We start from the raw sequence: 13,972 nt of genomic DNA, 5'->3' as shown, positions 1-13,972 counted from the left end.
AAGTCACAATGGTAATAATAACACGAATAACTAAAATGTATTGAAGCTTCCTATATGCCGGTTATAAAACTAATCACTATATACATACTATATAATTTATTTCTGCAACAACTCCATGAGGTAATATTATTATTTCCCTCATTTCACAGATGAAAAAACTTGCCCAATATCCCATACAGAAAACTTGGCAGACCCAGGATTCAATCCAAAGCCAGAACTCTTAACAATTCTACAGATACTCTGAAAAGAAGCTTAAGACAATAATGAAAGGACATCATTTTGACTGGATCTCACAAGGACAAACCTAGAATATCTATCAATCTCCTAGCCAATATGCATAAAAAAGCTGCATCCCTCAGACTGTGAAATGTCCAATCTTCTAGGGAGATAACCCACTCTAACGGAGGGGAAAACGTTACATGTTGAAGTGGAGTAAGTTCCACAAACTTTTAAGACACAACAGAAACCAAGTCAGAAAATCCTGATGCCTTATGGAAGTCTCTCTGGCCCTTGGATGATACATGAATTACAAACTACGACAAAGGAGATTCCCTCTATAGACTAATAACTAGAGAGAAAATAGGAAAATTTAGACAAAATGTTATCTTCCACGGCTAATTGTGTGAGTATTACATCTGACCTCCCAGCACCTCTAGTCCTATCTCATGCATCTCGGGGTTACCTGTTATAATGGCTGCCACCACTCAGTCGACTGTACTGCTCCTTCTCCTGGTGGCTGGCACGGGAAGAACTGCTCAGGTGCTTCCTCTGCTCTTTGGTCTTCTGAAGGACCCGTTTGTATGAAAGTGTGCACAGCCAGCATAGCAATTTCCCATCTACCTGGAAGATGAGGAGACAAAGATAAAGAAGGAATGTGCTAGTGCAGTGGCTGAGAACATGGGTATTAGGAGCTAGAACCTCTGGTTAAGTCCAGATCTGCCACTTACAAGCTGTGTGACCTTACGGAAGTCAGCTGGGTACTCATGGGGTCAATTTCTTCATCTATAAAATGAAGGATAATAGAACCTACTTCAGAGGGCTGGTGCAAGGATCTAGTGACATAATGTAGGTAAAGCATGGTGCAAGGTACATAAAAATTGCTCAATAAAATAGGAGCTGGGGATTTCCCTGGCGGTCCAGTGGTTAGGGCTCCACACTTCCACTGCAGGGGGCACATGTTTGATTCCTGGTGGGGAACTAAGATCCCACATGCTGTGTGGTATGGCCAAAAAATTTTTTAAATAAATAAATAAAATAAAAATGAGCTGCTAATTTTATATATTTTTTAATTTTGTTTTTCTTCAACTTAACACAGACCAGAGCAAAGTTCCCATAAGAATTTCAAAAGACACAAATATCTCTATGGTGCTCATCAAGGAAAACACAGCAGGGAAAAGAGAAGACAGAAGATGAAACATAAAATTTCTAATTTAGCTTTTCCTTTTCCTTTTTTTTAAAATTTATTTTATTTATTTATCTTTGGCTGCATTGGGTCTTTGTTGCTGTGCATGGGCTGTCTTTAGTTGTGGTGAGTGAGGGCTACTCTTTGTTGCGGTGCATGGGCTTCTTATTGCGGTGGCTTCTCTTGTTGTGGAGCACGGGCTCTAGGCGCGCAGGCTTCAGTAGTTGTGGCACATGGGCTCAGTAGTTGTGGCTCGCAGACTCTAGAGCGTAGGCTCAGTAGTTGTGGTGCATGGGCTTAGTTGCTCCGCAGCATGTGGGATCTTCCCAGACCAGGGCTCGAACCTGTGTCCCCTGCCTTGGCAGGCGGATTCTTAACCACTGTGCCACCAGGGAAGCCCTATACTTTAGCTTTAATACCTTATAAATGGCTCATAAAATGGTATGCTGGATATCTTTTCTCAGATGGAAATAAATGTCTCCAGAGGGCTTCCCTGGTGGCGCAGTGGTTGAGAATCTGTCTGCTAATGCAGGGGACACGAGTTCAAGCCCTGGTCTGGGAGGATCCCACATGCCGTGGAGCAACTAGGCCCGTGAGCGACAACTACTGAGCCTGCGCGTCTGGAGCCTGTGCTCCGCAACGAGAGGCCGCGATAGTGAGACGCCCGCACACCGCGATGAAGAGTGGCCCCCGCTTGCCACAACTAGAGAAAGCCCTCGCACAGAAACAAAGATGCAACACAGCAAAAATCAATTAATTAATTAATAAACTCCTACCCCCAATATCTTCTGTTAAAAAAAAAAAAAATGTCTCCAGAAAAAGACTGATGGGCAAGTAGCTTCCAGGGCCCCAATCCCTGGTCGTGGCCTACCATGGCACTTTGTTTGATTTAGAAAAAGTTGATCACTTTGGGCAGAAGCAGCTCTGTACCAGGGTGCAGGGCACAGGGCTAGGAAAGCAGAATGGGGCTTCCACAATCCTCTGAAGCTGGGGTGCCTCTGTACAGCACTCAGATGGCAAAAGTAAGTTTGTGGGGTGGCCTGGTACAAGTGGCAGGGCAGCAGAGCTGGTTGCAGTTACTCAGGTTGAGGAGGGAGTGTGCTGATATTTCATGGAATCTTAGTTTTCATGTCTTGCCTCTAAATTACATCTTCTGCCCCATCTTGAACATGGGTAAGCCAGACCATCATTTACCTAAAGTATTTGTCTTGTTAGCAAAAGCTTCTTTGCACCTTATTCTCCTAACCTATTAGCAAGTCATCCGTCCGAATCTACCCACTTCTTTCCAACTCCACTGCTTCCACCCAAGCAAAGCCATTCTTACTTGTCACAACTGCAAGACCCACCCAAATGATCTATTTTTCTCCAGATCAACCATTTCCACATAGCTGCCAAAGAGGGCTCCTTAAATGTAAATCTGATTATGTCTCTCCTCGCCTTAAAATATAAAATCTAAACTTTTTACCATAGCCTATGTTGACTTAAATGTAGCCTCTGCCTGCCTTTATAATCTCATTCTCCGTTCACTCTGCCTTCTTTCTGTTCTTCCCATCTGCCAAGCTCATTCTTGCCTCTGGGTCTTTTCATAGCTGGTCTCTCTTTCCAGGATCTTTGCCCTCCAGGGCTTCCCATGGCTGCTTCCTTCTCATCTTTCCTGTTTCAGCTCAGATTTTATCTCCATGCAGGTCCTCCTGATTGCCCAATCAAAACTGGCCTCCCCAGTCACTCTCTACCATATACCCTATTTCCTTATAGCACTTACACCTAAAATCTGTGTTCATTTATTTCCTTGTTCTCATCCATCTCTTACACACATAAATAAAAGCTCTGAGAGAATAAGGTCTCTTCTGCTTAGTTCATCAGTGTATTTCCAACACCCAGAGCAGTGTCTGAGACATGATAAGCATCTAATTATTTGTTAACGAATGTATAAATGAATTTTGAAACCAAACTTCAATTTGCTGCATTTCATGGTTATGGGATATGGCCTGAAGGTCTGACTTTAGGAGGACTTCCCTGGTGGCGTAATGGTTAAGAATCCACCTGCCAATGCAGGAGACACGGGTTTGATCCCTGGTCCGGGAAGATCCCACATGCTGCAGAGCAACTAAGCCCCGTACGCCACAGCTACTGAGCCTGCGCTCTAGAGCTCGCAAGCCACAACTACTGAGCCCGCATGCCTAGAGCCCATGCTCTGCAATGAGAAGCCACCGCAATGAGAAGCCCACACACTGCAACAAAGAGTAGCCCCCACTCGCCGCAACTAGAGAAAGCCTGCGCCCAGCAACAAAGACCCAATGCAGCCAAAAAAAAAAAAAATAGGAGACCTTCTCCACGAAAGAGCTTTCACTGAAGAAGGGTTTGAAAACAAAGCAACTACACTGAAAGAGAGCCAACATTAAACATGAAAATCACACACTGAACCACAGGACACTTTATTTCAGATCTCTCCTTCACAAACTTTAAAAATATAAAATCACCCTCTCAGAATTAAACTATCATAAAGAAATAACCATAGATAACACTGAGTACTTATCATGTGCCGGATTCCTTCTGAAGGGGTTTACACTTGACCTTCATAACAACGATGAGGTCTGAGCAGCCTCATTTACGGATGAGGAAACTGAGGCACTGATAGATTAACTCACCTGAAGTCACACAACAAATAAGTGACAGACAAAGATTTCAATCCAGGCACTCTGAGTCCAGATCATCCACTCTCAATCCCTAAGCTTGGTCCTCCTAAAGTTTATAAATAGATGATTGAGGATGCCTACAAATACGCAAACTCTTATGATAGGATTGTAACTAGAAAGTAGAAACAATGAATTCTAGTGTAATCCAAATAATAATAATATAGGTACCATTTAATGAAGTATAGTATATGCTAGGCTCAAAATTGTTTTATATACCTATCTCAATTAAATCTCCCTATGCCCTTGTGAAGTGGCTACGGTTATTCCCACAGTAAAGATGACAAAACTGATGCATAACAGGAGTAAATAATTTGCCCAGGATCATTCAGCTAAGCCAGAAGTGGGCTGGAACCCAGATCTATGGGACTAAAAAGCTTGTGCTCCAACTATTATTATATGTTACCTTCTGATTACTAATTCAGCTTCTCTAGTATCTTGATTCAGGGAAGAGGTGCCCTGGTTGGCAGGCAGGAGTATTCTAGTCACTGGAAAGTTACTTCCTCCCATTGTAAATTAATGAATTTGGTTACCACGAATCAGCTTTTGAGAGCCTAAGCATCTCTGAAAAGCATCTCTGGAAACTGAGAGTTTCTGTACTACATTCTTTCATTCAAAAAAAATTTATCAAGTACCTACTATGTGCCAGGCTGCTGGTAATACAGCATGAAAACAGATGGACAAAGAACTCATACTTTAGTGGGGGTGGACAAACATGTAAACAAACAAGATAATTTCTCATAACATTACATGCTATGAAGACAATAAACAGGGTACTATGATAGAGTGATCGGGGGAGTTAGTAAAGAAGGTCTCTGTGAGAAGCTGGCAATTGAGCTGAGACTTGACGCAAGGAACAAGTTATGACACTCTGGAGAAGGCTGTGTATCAGGCAAATCCAGCCGGCACAAAGGTGGAAATGAGACTGGTATATCTGAAGGACTGAAAGGTGGCCAGTGTGGCTGGACCAAGGGAGGAGGAGGGGAGTGTGATGGAAGATGAGACTGAGAGTCAGGTATGGGCCTTGCAGGCTATGGAAGGAGTTTGGGTTTCATTCTAAGTGCAACTGGAAGCCAGTTGAGGGTTTTAAACAGACCAAATCTAAATCATTTTAATTCCACCAAGGTACCATCATTCCACATAGAGGTTTATCTATATCATCTTCTTGTGGTCTTTAACTTCAACAGATAGAAACATTTAAAGAGCCAGATAGTAAAACTGGTAACAGACTATATCCTGCTTAAGTCACAATCTCTCCTTTAAAGAGTTTTGTAGAATTTTGCCAATCACCACTTCACTTATAAGGGATGTTGAACACTGTAATTCAAATTCTCATGAAATACTAACCTATGAAATGTTATAATATAATGGTCCACATTTGATAAATGAAGAAAACAAAGGCTGAATATCTTCTTCAAAGTCAATAACAGAATTTGGAGAGGAACTGAGAAATCAATCTTGGTTATATGTCTTTTTAACACAATTGGCCCACCTGAATTTCTCTGAAAGAAAAAAATATCCAGAAAAACACAGAGATTTACCTTCTTTCTATCATCTTTCCTGTCAAATGCACACTGCTGCTTGCACTGTTCACAAGAATATGGTGGTCCATACTTCTTCTCTGAATTTGTGCAGCGTTGGCATTTGTTGCCAATAAATGCTGCAATTATGTTGCAATACTGACAAGGTTTGGGCTTAAAGAGAAAAAAAAAAGTGTCAAGTAAGTATGTTGTAAAATACCAGTGCAATTTTTTTTCCAGTGCATTTTTTAAAGCAATGATTTCTATTATACACAGTTCATTAGTCATGGTAAAAATGCATTCCCAACTTCATAAATTTCCTTTTACACTGATCCAATAAAGCCCAATTCCTAACACCATGTAAAGTGTTTTTCTGCACAGGACTATTGATTTTTAAATAAATAAACAAATAACAAAAACCCATTAGCATATATGCTGGGACTTCTCTAACCAATTCAACAGAACCAGCTCTTGGAGAAATGAGCAAGTGCGTCCAAATTTCTGAAAAGGCCTCTTTGACATTATCAGTGTATAAACATGTGGGGAGAATGCCTGCAAGGACACAGTATGCTGAACCCTAACACTGAAAGAAAAAAAATCATTCATCAAAATGAATAGTCAACTGTTACCAAACAAAGAGGTCACGTCATAGGATTCATCATTCCCCTTCTCTTTACATACTGGTTACTGAAGCTTCTCAAGGAAAATTATAATCACAATCCTGCCACAGTGACTATAAACACAGAACTCCTTAATACTAAGTATTAGCTAAGTTTGAAAGCTAAAACACTACATAAATTTTTCTGAGAACATTTTTACGCATAACTAGGTCTTCTAATAAAAATATTGTAATTATATTAATAGTCCACAGAATGTACGGTCCCAAGAGACCTGACTGTTAGGTACAGAGAAACCCTACTTACCGTTCCATACAACTGCACATTCTGAGCACATTTCTTGCATATTGTATTGGTTTTACTGTTAAGGAAGAAAGAGACACAAGGCTTTATAAGAAAAAAATCGTTTTACCTACAACATTTGAAAACTGATTCTTCCTTAAGTCCAAGGAATTTGTTCCTTACTAAGTGCCAAGGTGGAATATGGTTTGGACATTTGATTAACTGAAGGGTGAGTATCTGGCCAGTAACTCTTTTAATTATTCTGTAGTTATAAATTTTATTAGCTCAAATACAAGGAGGCTTTGGTTAAAATGAAGAGTGAGTTATTTATGATTATGACATCTCCAAGTACCACTAAGTAAAATTATCAGATATGCAAAGGACCCTGAAAAGAATATTATGTTAGACCAAAATGGACTAGCAAAAAAGAAATTAATTCTCCTCAATTCAGATGAGCAGCTGAGAAATTCGAGATGAGGAGTAAAGTATTTGTGTTTGGGATATAAGCTCAGAGACTCTATCCATGTTGACCTTACTCTATGTTCTCCTCTATAAGTAAAAGTATGTGAAAATCCCTGATGTGGGGAAATAGATGCTAACACCAAATATTTTTTCAATATTTCCAATTTCTCTAAGAGCTAAGCACTGACAAAAATAAACACGCCCTTTCCCTTGTGAAGATCCAAGTCATAATATTACCTACATGCCTAAACTGATAAACTGCCTTGGGGAAAAAATATTATCTTCAAATAAAGTCTAACCCTTCACAAAGGGAGGTACAAACGAATGCTTCATGTTTAACAACAGTTTAAACAATATTTGGGGGCTAAAAACAAAATCACATAAAAATCCAGTATATTGTTACTTTGTGATTTTTTTCCCATACAGTTCCTATCAAAGTGACTACAAACTTAAAAGACAAAAGAAAAACCTCAAAGTAAAAATCATTAAATTAAAATGAGATATTCAAACAAAATATTTCCCAGGGCAATTTTCTGCCATTTTAAAAAGGCAGTTCAGGGACTTCCCTGGTGGTCCAGTGGGGTCTAGTGGTTAGGTCTCAGCACTTCCACTGCCGTGGCCCGGGTTCAATCCCTAGTGGGGAACTAAGATCCAACAAGCCACGGGGTGGCCAAAAAGAAAAAAAAAAGGCAGTTCAGGAAGTGAAGTACATTGAAAGAGACCTCTAGAAAGAGGATTAGCATCAGTGATTCTGTGATGTTGAACATTTGGGTTTATTTTAGATTTATTACTCAAGGAGTGGGACATATATATCAATATATACAAATGCTCTTGACATTTTAGAAAAAATGCAAAAAAACCTATTTCTATAATCCATCTTGAATTAATTTTTATGTATGGTGTGAATTAAGGGTTATACTTCAAAGCTCACCCTACACACAGAAATAAATTTGAAAGGGATCATAGGCCTAAATGTAAAAGCTAAAATATAAACCTTCCAGAGTATATTCTGTGTGTCTCCATTTACATGAAGTTCTAGAACAGGTAAAACTAATCTATGGTGGAAAGGAAAATCAGAACAGTAGTTGCTTGGAAAAAGCAAGGAGGGTGGGGACTGACTGGGTTGGGGTTAGAATCTCTGGGGTGATAGAAATGTTTTATATTTTGATGGGGTTTAGGGTTACACAGATATATACTGTTTGTAAAACTCATTGAATGATGCACTTAAGATTTGAGCATTTCAATGTGTGCAAATTTTACCTCTAAAAAAATTTAAAAACCATAAACAAATATTGAACTCTAAGTTAATGATATGCATGCTGAAGTGTTTAGGGTCAAGTACACTGATGTCCCCAACTTTAAACTGCATCACAAATAAGATGGATTAATACACTGATGGATAGAGAGATGGATAGATGCAAAAGTAGTAAGTGTAAATTGTAGAATCTAAGTAGTGGGTAGATGAGTGTTTACTATCTAGTTTTTTTAGCTTTTTTTTCTTTGAAAATATACATAACGAAATATCAGGGAAAATATTCCTAGAATTGAAATGAAGCTGACCAAAATTAGGCTTCTGGGTCCATGTGTGAGCTGGCAAACAGACCCCATCCTGCTTAAGGCAATATTACCTACAGCCACGGTTCCCCAAAAGTTTAACTTACTATACCAATAAACCACTTTGCTGCTATTAAAAAGTCCCCCAAAGATGTGTGTTCATTCACACCTAAATATTTTTCACACTTTTCAAAATGAGATTCACACAAGGCAAGTGTAAAGGCAAGTGAGTTTTTTCAAATGTGACTAGGGCTAACAAACTCTTTATCAGATTGTCACATTTTCAAAAGTATCTTCTTTTGGCTTATAAGTTCTCCAAACTCTGCATATAAATATACTAGAGCACAAGGCTCATGTTTTACTGTTGTGGGATTGGTTTCTTAGTGTCAAAAATGTCAAAACCATAATACAGGGCTTCCCTGGGACACGGGTTTGATCCCTGGTCCAGGAAGATGCCACATGCCGCGGAGCAACTAAGCCCATGGGCCACAACTACTGAGCCTGCGCTCTAGAGCCCGCGAGCCCCAACTACTGAAGCCAGTGAGCCCCAACTACTGAAGCCAGCGAGCCCCAACTACTGAAGCCCGCGTGCCCAGAGACCGTGCTCCACAACAAGAGAAGCCACCACAATGAGAAGCCCGCACACAGCAACGAAGACCCGATGCAGCCAAAAATAAATAAATAAATAAATAAATTTATTTTAAAAACCCCACAATATAAAATTATCAAGGATGTGAAAAATAAGTAACTAATAATTTAAGCAATTAATGAATAACTAGGGAAAAATATGTGTATTTTACTTCCATTGTGTTATAACAGGAAATGGCAGAATCTGTGTATAATGCAATTGATTACAAATCTATATATTACAATGCAACTGATTACAAATCTGTATATTGAAATGCAATCGATTACAGATTTTCAAAGGAAAAGCTCATGGTCAACGAAAACTGTACCTCTCCTGCTGGTACTCAGTCCTACAGTAGGTACACTTCACAACAGGGTGTGCAATCCGACATTCCTGAAATGAAATGAGGATATAATTTTAAAAGGCAGTCAGAAATGGAAAGTCTTCAGTAGGAGGCAGAAGACCTGGGTACTATTCCAAGCATAGCCACTGTGCTTGAGTGAGTCACTTAAACTTTCTGGGACTAATTTTTTTTGTCTGTAAAACTGGCACCACCACCCTGCATTGATGTGGGAGTTAAGTAAGAATTTATATGGAACTAGTCATAAATTGTAAAACAAAGGTATGAATAAGCCTCAGACCTAGGGAATGAGAAGCCCTGGATTCTAGTCCAGTTCTGCCTCCGCCACTGTGTGATTTTTGAGCAGGTTCACTTGTGAAATCAAAGTACTGAATTAAAATCATTATTGCTTACATATATAAAACTCCCTTAAAATCAATAAATATATACATATACAAACATATAATCAAATATGTATTTTTTAAGGCCAAAAAGGCATTCAGACATTTGACTTTTTGAGTTCTCTCATACCTAGTAAACAAAAGAGACAAAGTCATGGCCACTGAAAGCATTGATGACACACAATTATGAGTTAGCCATACCAGAGACACAAACTCTGGATTATCTGGAGATATCTCAACATCACTCTCCAGCCGGCTTGGTGACTTTTAACTGTCGCTTCACAGCCCCTCTATTCATTTATATAGGCAAAGCAAGATGAAACAACTTAAAAGAAAAAAAGAGAACTTGGACCTTCAGGGGTAAAAACTGATCAGCAGCTGGTTACTGCGACGACAGAAGGTCACTAACTAGAAGCTGAAATATCATCCTTTTGCTTCGTGCGTTTGACTGTGGGGCTTTATTATAAAGCCTGGCTACCTCCGACTCTGGAACTGGCTGAAAAGTGCCCGTGAAGCGCCCAGTTCGACACGATCGTCCCAGACAGCACCCAACTCTGGAGTTCTGTCCCAGGCGGGGCAGGAGGTTCCTAAGCTTGAAACCCGGCAGACCCCGACGCGGGAGGAAGCCAGCCCAAAAGGGATCTCCGCCGCGGCTGGTCGAGGGCGAGCGGGGGACCAGCTGTCCCCTCCCCCGACCTCACGGGGTCCGAGAACAATCCCTCGCTGTTGCTAAGCACCCGGACACGCCGGCCGCTGGGGCCTGGACACGGCCCGGGTCTCCCCCACGTGCCCCGCCAGCCCCCGGCGGAGCGGGTGCGGTTCCGCAGCTAGGCGGGCCTGCCACGCCCTGCCCGGGGGACCCCGCCGGGCGTTCCCACAGAACCGGGAGCTCTGGGCCGCGCCTCCAGCGTCCCAGTTCCCGGCTGCCGCCCCAGCCCGCGCACCTTGCACAGCTGCTGCCCCTGAGACAGCGCCTCGAAGGGGAAGCGCTGGTGGCACTTGGTGCAGGCGTAGAGCGCCGCCATGTCCGGCCCGGGCCGTGCTCACAACCCTACCGGCCCGGCCCGCCGCTTTATCTGACAGTCTGAAGCACAACCTGGCGGCGGCAGGCTGCGGGCTGCGGCAGGCGGGCGGGTTCTCGTGTGCGAGCGGACCAGGGCTGGCGCGGCGGCGCTGGACGCCCGTTCACTGGTTCATTTTGACGTCTATCAAGGAGGAAGGGGCGGAACACGGAGCTTCTTACGACTCTGATTCGGTCTGGACTAGAGTACGCCACTTATGACGCGCGCGGCCTCGATTATGTAAAGCGCAGTCACGAGGGGGCGCCGCTGGGAGGGAAGGTCTCCCGCGGGGGACTCTGAAGTGCCTAGGCTCCTCCCACTTCGCTCTCTGTTCCCGCCCTCGCTCCTCCTCTCTCAGCGCTGGAGCCACCGTGCTTCTCGCGATATCTCCACGGAGTTGTGATGTTTTGGTTTCCATGGAGTTGCCCTCTCGCAGCTGGTTGAGCCGAGCGCGGTGCATTGTTGAACTAGAACTCGGCCGCCACCCGGAGCCTGAAGGAGATGGGGGCTTCTGAGAAAACGCCTCCAACGTCGGAGTAGGAGGGGCCCGCACAGCCCTGTCACTCGAGGGAGGAGAGGAAACGTGAGAGGCAACTTAGAGGGAAGCCCTCTGTCTGAGATCCCTAAAAAAGAGGGACCTCCAGGGTCCCTGACTTCCCGAGAGGAAGAAAGAAGCCCCAGAGAGAGCACCCCTATTTTGTGGAAGAGGGGTGCTAGAGTGATGACAGCTCCTCCCGGAAGGAGAAGACGGGTACTAAGGCGAGGCCCTCCACCCCTGAGAGTACTCGTGCCCAGGAGGCCCACTCTGAGTGGGATGCAATTGGCCTGAGGACTGCTTCCTACTGTGCCTAATCCAGTTGCACCCTCAGCTTCTCTGTCGAACAACTCCCTGGCATTTCCTGGTTAGGTCCGGCCACAGGAAGGCAAGCCACACCCTCCCAGCTACTCTGCCTCTTCAGGTCCCAGCGTGGTGCATCTAGGGGCTGTCCAAGGAATTACAAACTTGTTGTTGAGGCTTTGGCAAAGCTTCCGGCAGTGCTGACCTTTCCAGGTCTCTGCCCTATAGCCGCTCTTACTTTTTTTTTTTTTTTGCGGTACGCGGACCTCTCACTGTTGTGACCTCTCCCGTTGCGGAGCACAGGCTCCGGACGCGCGGGCCCAGCAGCTCCGCGGCATGTGGGATCCTCCCAGACCGGGGCACGAACCCGTGTCCCCTGCATCAGCAGGCGGACTCTCAACCACTGCGCCACCAGGGAAGACCCTGCTCTTACTTTTGACTGTGCTCGCCTGAGCGATGCTAATTGCAGTTTTACCTAAACGTGCGTTTTTTAACAACCGAGGGCGCATTTATGGCTTATAAATCCGTGCCCCCCCCAATTTACTCTCTTTGATACCCAAATCCAGCCCGCTACTTGTGACTTTGCCCAAAGACCCGTATTAATCAAAGATTTAGACTCTGGGGTCAGAAAACAAAGGTTCAAAAATCACTTCTCCATTTCTACTAGCTAGGTAACCTTGAACTTCTGAACTTCTCACTATAGCTGAATTTCTCAGAGCCTCTTTCCTCAATTGTACAATTGGGTCATTGTGGGGATCAGAAACAGTACATGGAGGGTAATGGGAAACTGCTTCCTGGATAAGGGGTTTTACTTTGGAATGATGGAAATGTTTTGGAACTAGATAGATGGTTGCACAACATTGTGAATGTACTAACTGCCACTGAATTGTTCACTTTAAAATGATGAATTTTATATTATGTGAATTTCACCTCAAATTATTTTTTTAAAAAAAAGGATGCAGGGAATTCCCTGGCAGTCCAGTGGTTTGAATTCTGCGCTTCCACTGCAGGGGGGTCTGGGTTCGATCCCTGGTTGGGGAGCTAAGATCCCGCAAGCCGCCACGTGGCTCAGCCAAAATAAATAAATAAACAATTTAATTTAAAAAAATGTTTAAAAGATGCAGGTTTGGGAACCAGACTGCCTGGCTTTGAATCCCAATTCTATCACTTAGAAGTTGTATGACTTTGGGCCTATTAAAAACAAACAAACAAGAAACAGTACATGGAACTTGGTACACTAAATAAATGCTATTAGGTGAAACTGAATTTCTTCTAGGGAGATGCTGGTGCCATCGATCGTGGAAACACAGCCTCCTCTCTGCTCACATGCATACTCCACACTGGGGTATGGGCCCCTCTATGTTTCTACTGCCTCCAGTTCTGGTCTCTATTATTTACCAGTTTTGCAATTACCTATCTACTTCTTTTTCATGCATCAGATTATGGCATTATGGAACAGAAAGACCATATCTGGGTCCTCTGTATCCTATTCATCCAGTGCAGGGCTAATTAACCCATTCATTCAACAAATATTTACATATTTACTATGTGCCAGGCTCTGGCTTAGGCGCTGGGCATACGCTGGTGTGTAAAACAGATGTGATCCCTGCCCTTGTGAAGCCAACAGTCTAGTGGCAAAGACAGTTAAATAGCAAAGACTATGAATGAATAAACATGCTGCAGGGATAAACAACAAAGTTGGGATAGGGAGAAGGTAGGGGGAGTCACTTGGGTAGAGAGAAGGCCAGGGGATGCCAAGGCCTGAAGGTTGAGAAGGACTTAGACATATGACTTAGCCAAGAATGTTCTGGGCAGAGGGAAAGGTGATGACCTTGAGGTGGAATATTTCTTGGCATCTTCAAGAAATGGAGGAGAGGCCAGTATAGCTGGGGCTTAGTTGGACAGAGGGCAAGTGGAGAGGTTGGCAGGAGTCAGCAGGGGCAGATGTGCAAAGCCTGTAGACCCTGATGCGCATATGATTTTTTTTTCAAAGTACAGCGTATGAAGTATAATGGGAAAGAAGCCATAGGCAGTTTTTAAGCAGTCAAGTGACAGATATAAATTTTTTTAACAATTTACTTGGCTGCTACGAGGAGAATAGACTGTAGGGGGCCAGCATAAATGCACAGAGATCAGTGAGGAGGCTATTGCAGTCATCCAGGTGAGAGGTGATG

General features: G+C 43.2%; 1 protein-coding gene across 2 annotated transcripts in view; it reads right to left on the bottom strand.

Moving 5' to 3' along the window:
* The window catches only part of FAM76A (family with sequence similarity 76 member A), a 28,236-nt gene extending 17,192 nt beyond the window's left edge, over positions 1-11,044 (bottom strand). For both annotated transcript variants that reach the window (XM_079924512.1, XM_079924511.1), the window contains exons 1-5: positions 10,844-11,044; positions 9,487-9,551; positions 6,539-6,593; positions 5,637-5,789; positions 683-840 (exon numbers count right to left, since the gene is read on the bottom strand). In XM_079924512.1, coding sequence (XP_079780638.1) covers positions 683-840; positions 5,637-5,789; positions 6,539-6,593; positions 9,487-9,551; positions 10,844-10,924 — 512 coding nt within the window. In that variant the 5' untranslated portion in view covers positions 10,925-11,044. The remainder of the gene's footprint in view (positions 1-682; positions 841-5,636; positions 5,790-6,538; positions 6,594-9,486; positions 9,552-10,843) is intronic.
* Positions 11,045-13,972: the final 2,928 nt, after the last annotated feature.

Source organism: Stenella coeruleoalba (genome assembly GCF_951394435.1).
Source record: "Stenella coeruleoalba genome assembly, chromosome: 1".
Classification (NCBI taxonomy): domain Eukaryota; kingdom Metazoa; phylum Chordata; class Mammalia; order Artiodactyla; family Delphinidae; genus Stenella; species Stenella coeruleoalba.
Note: the sequence above shows the minus strand (reverse complement) of the source record. Positions and strands in the feature narration are given on the sequence as shown.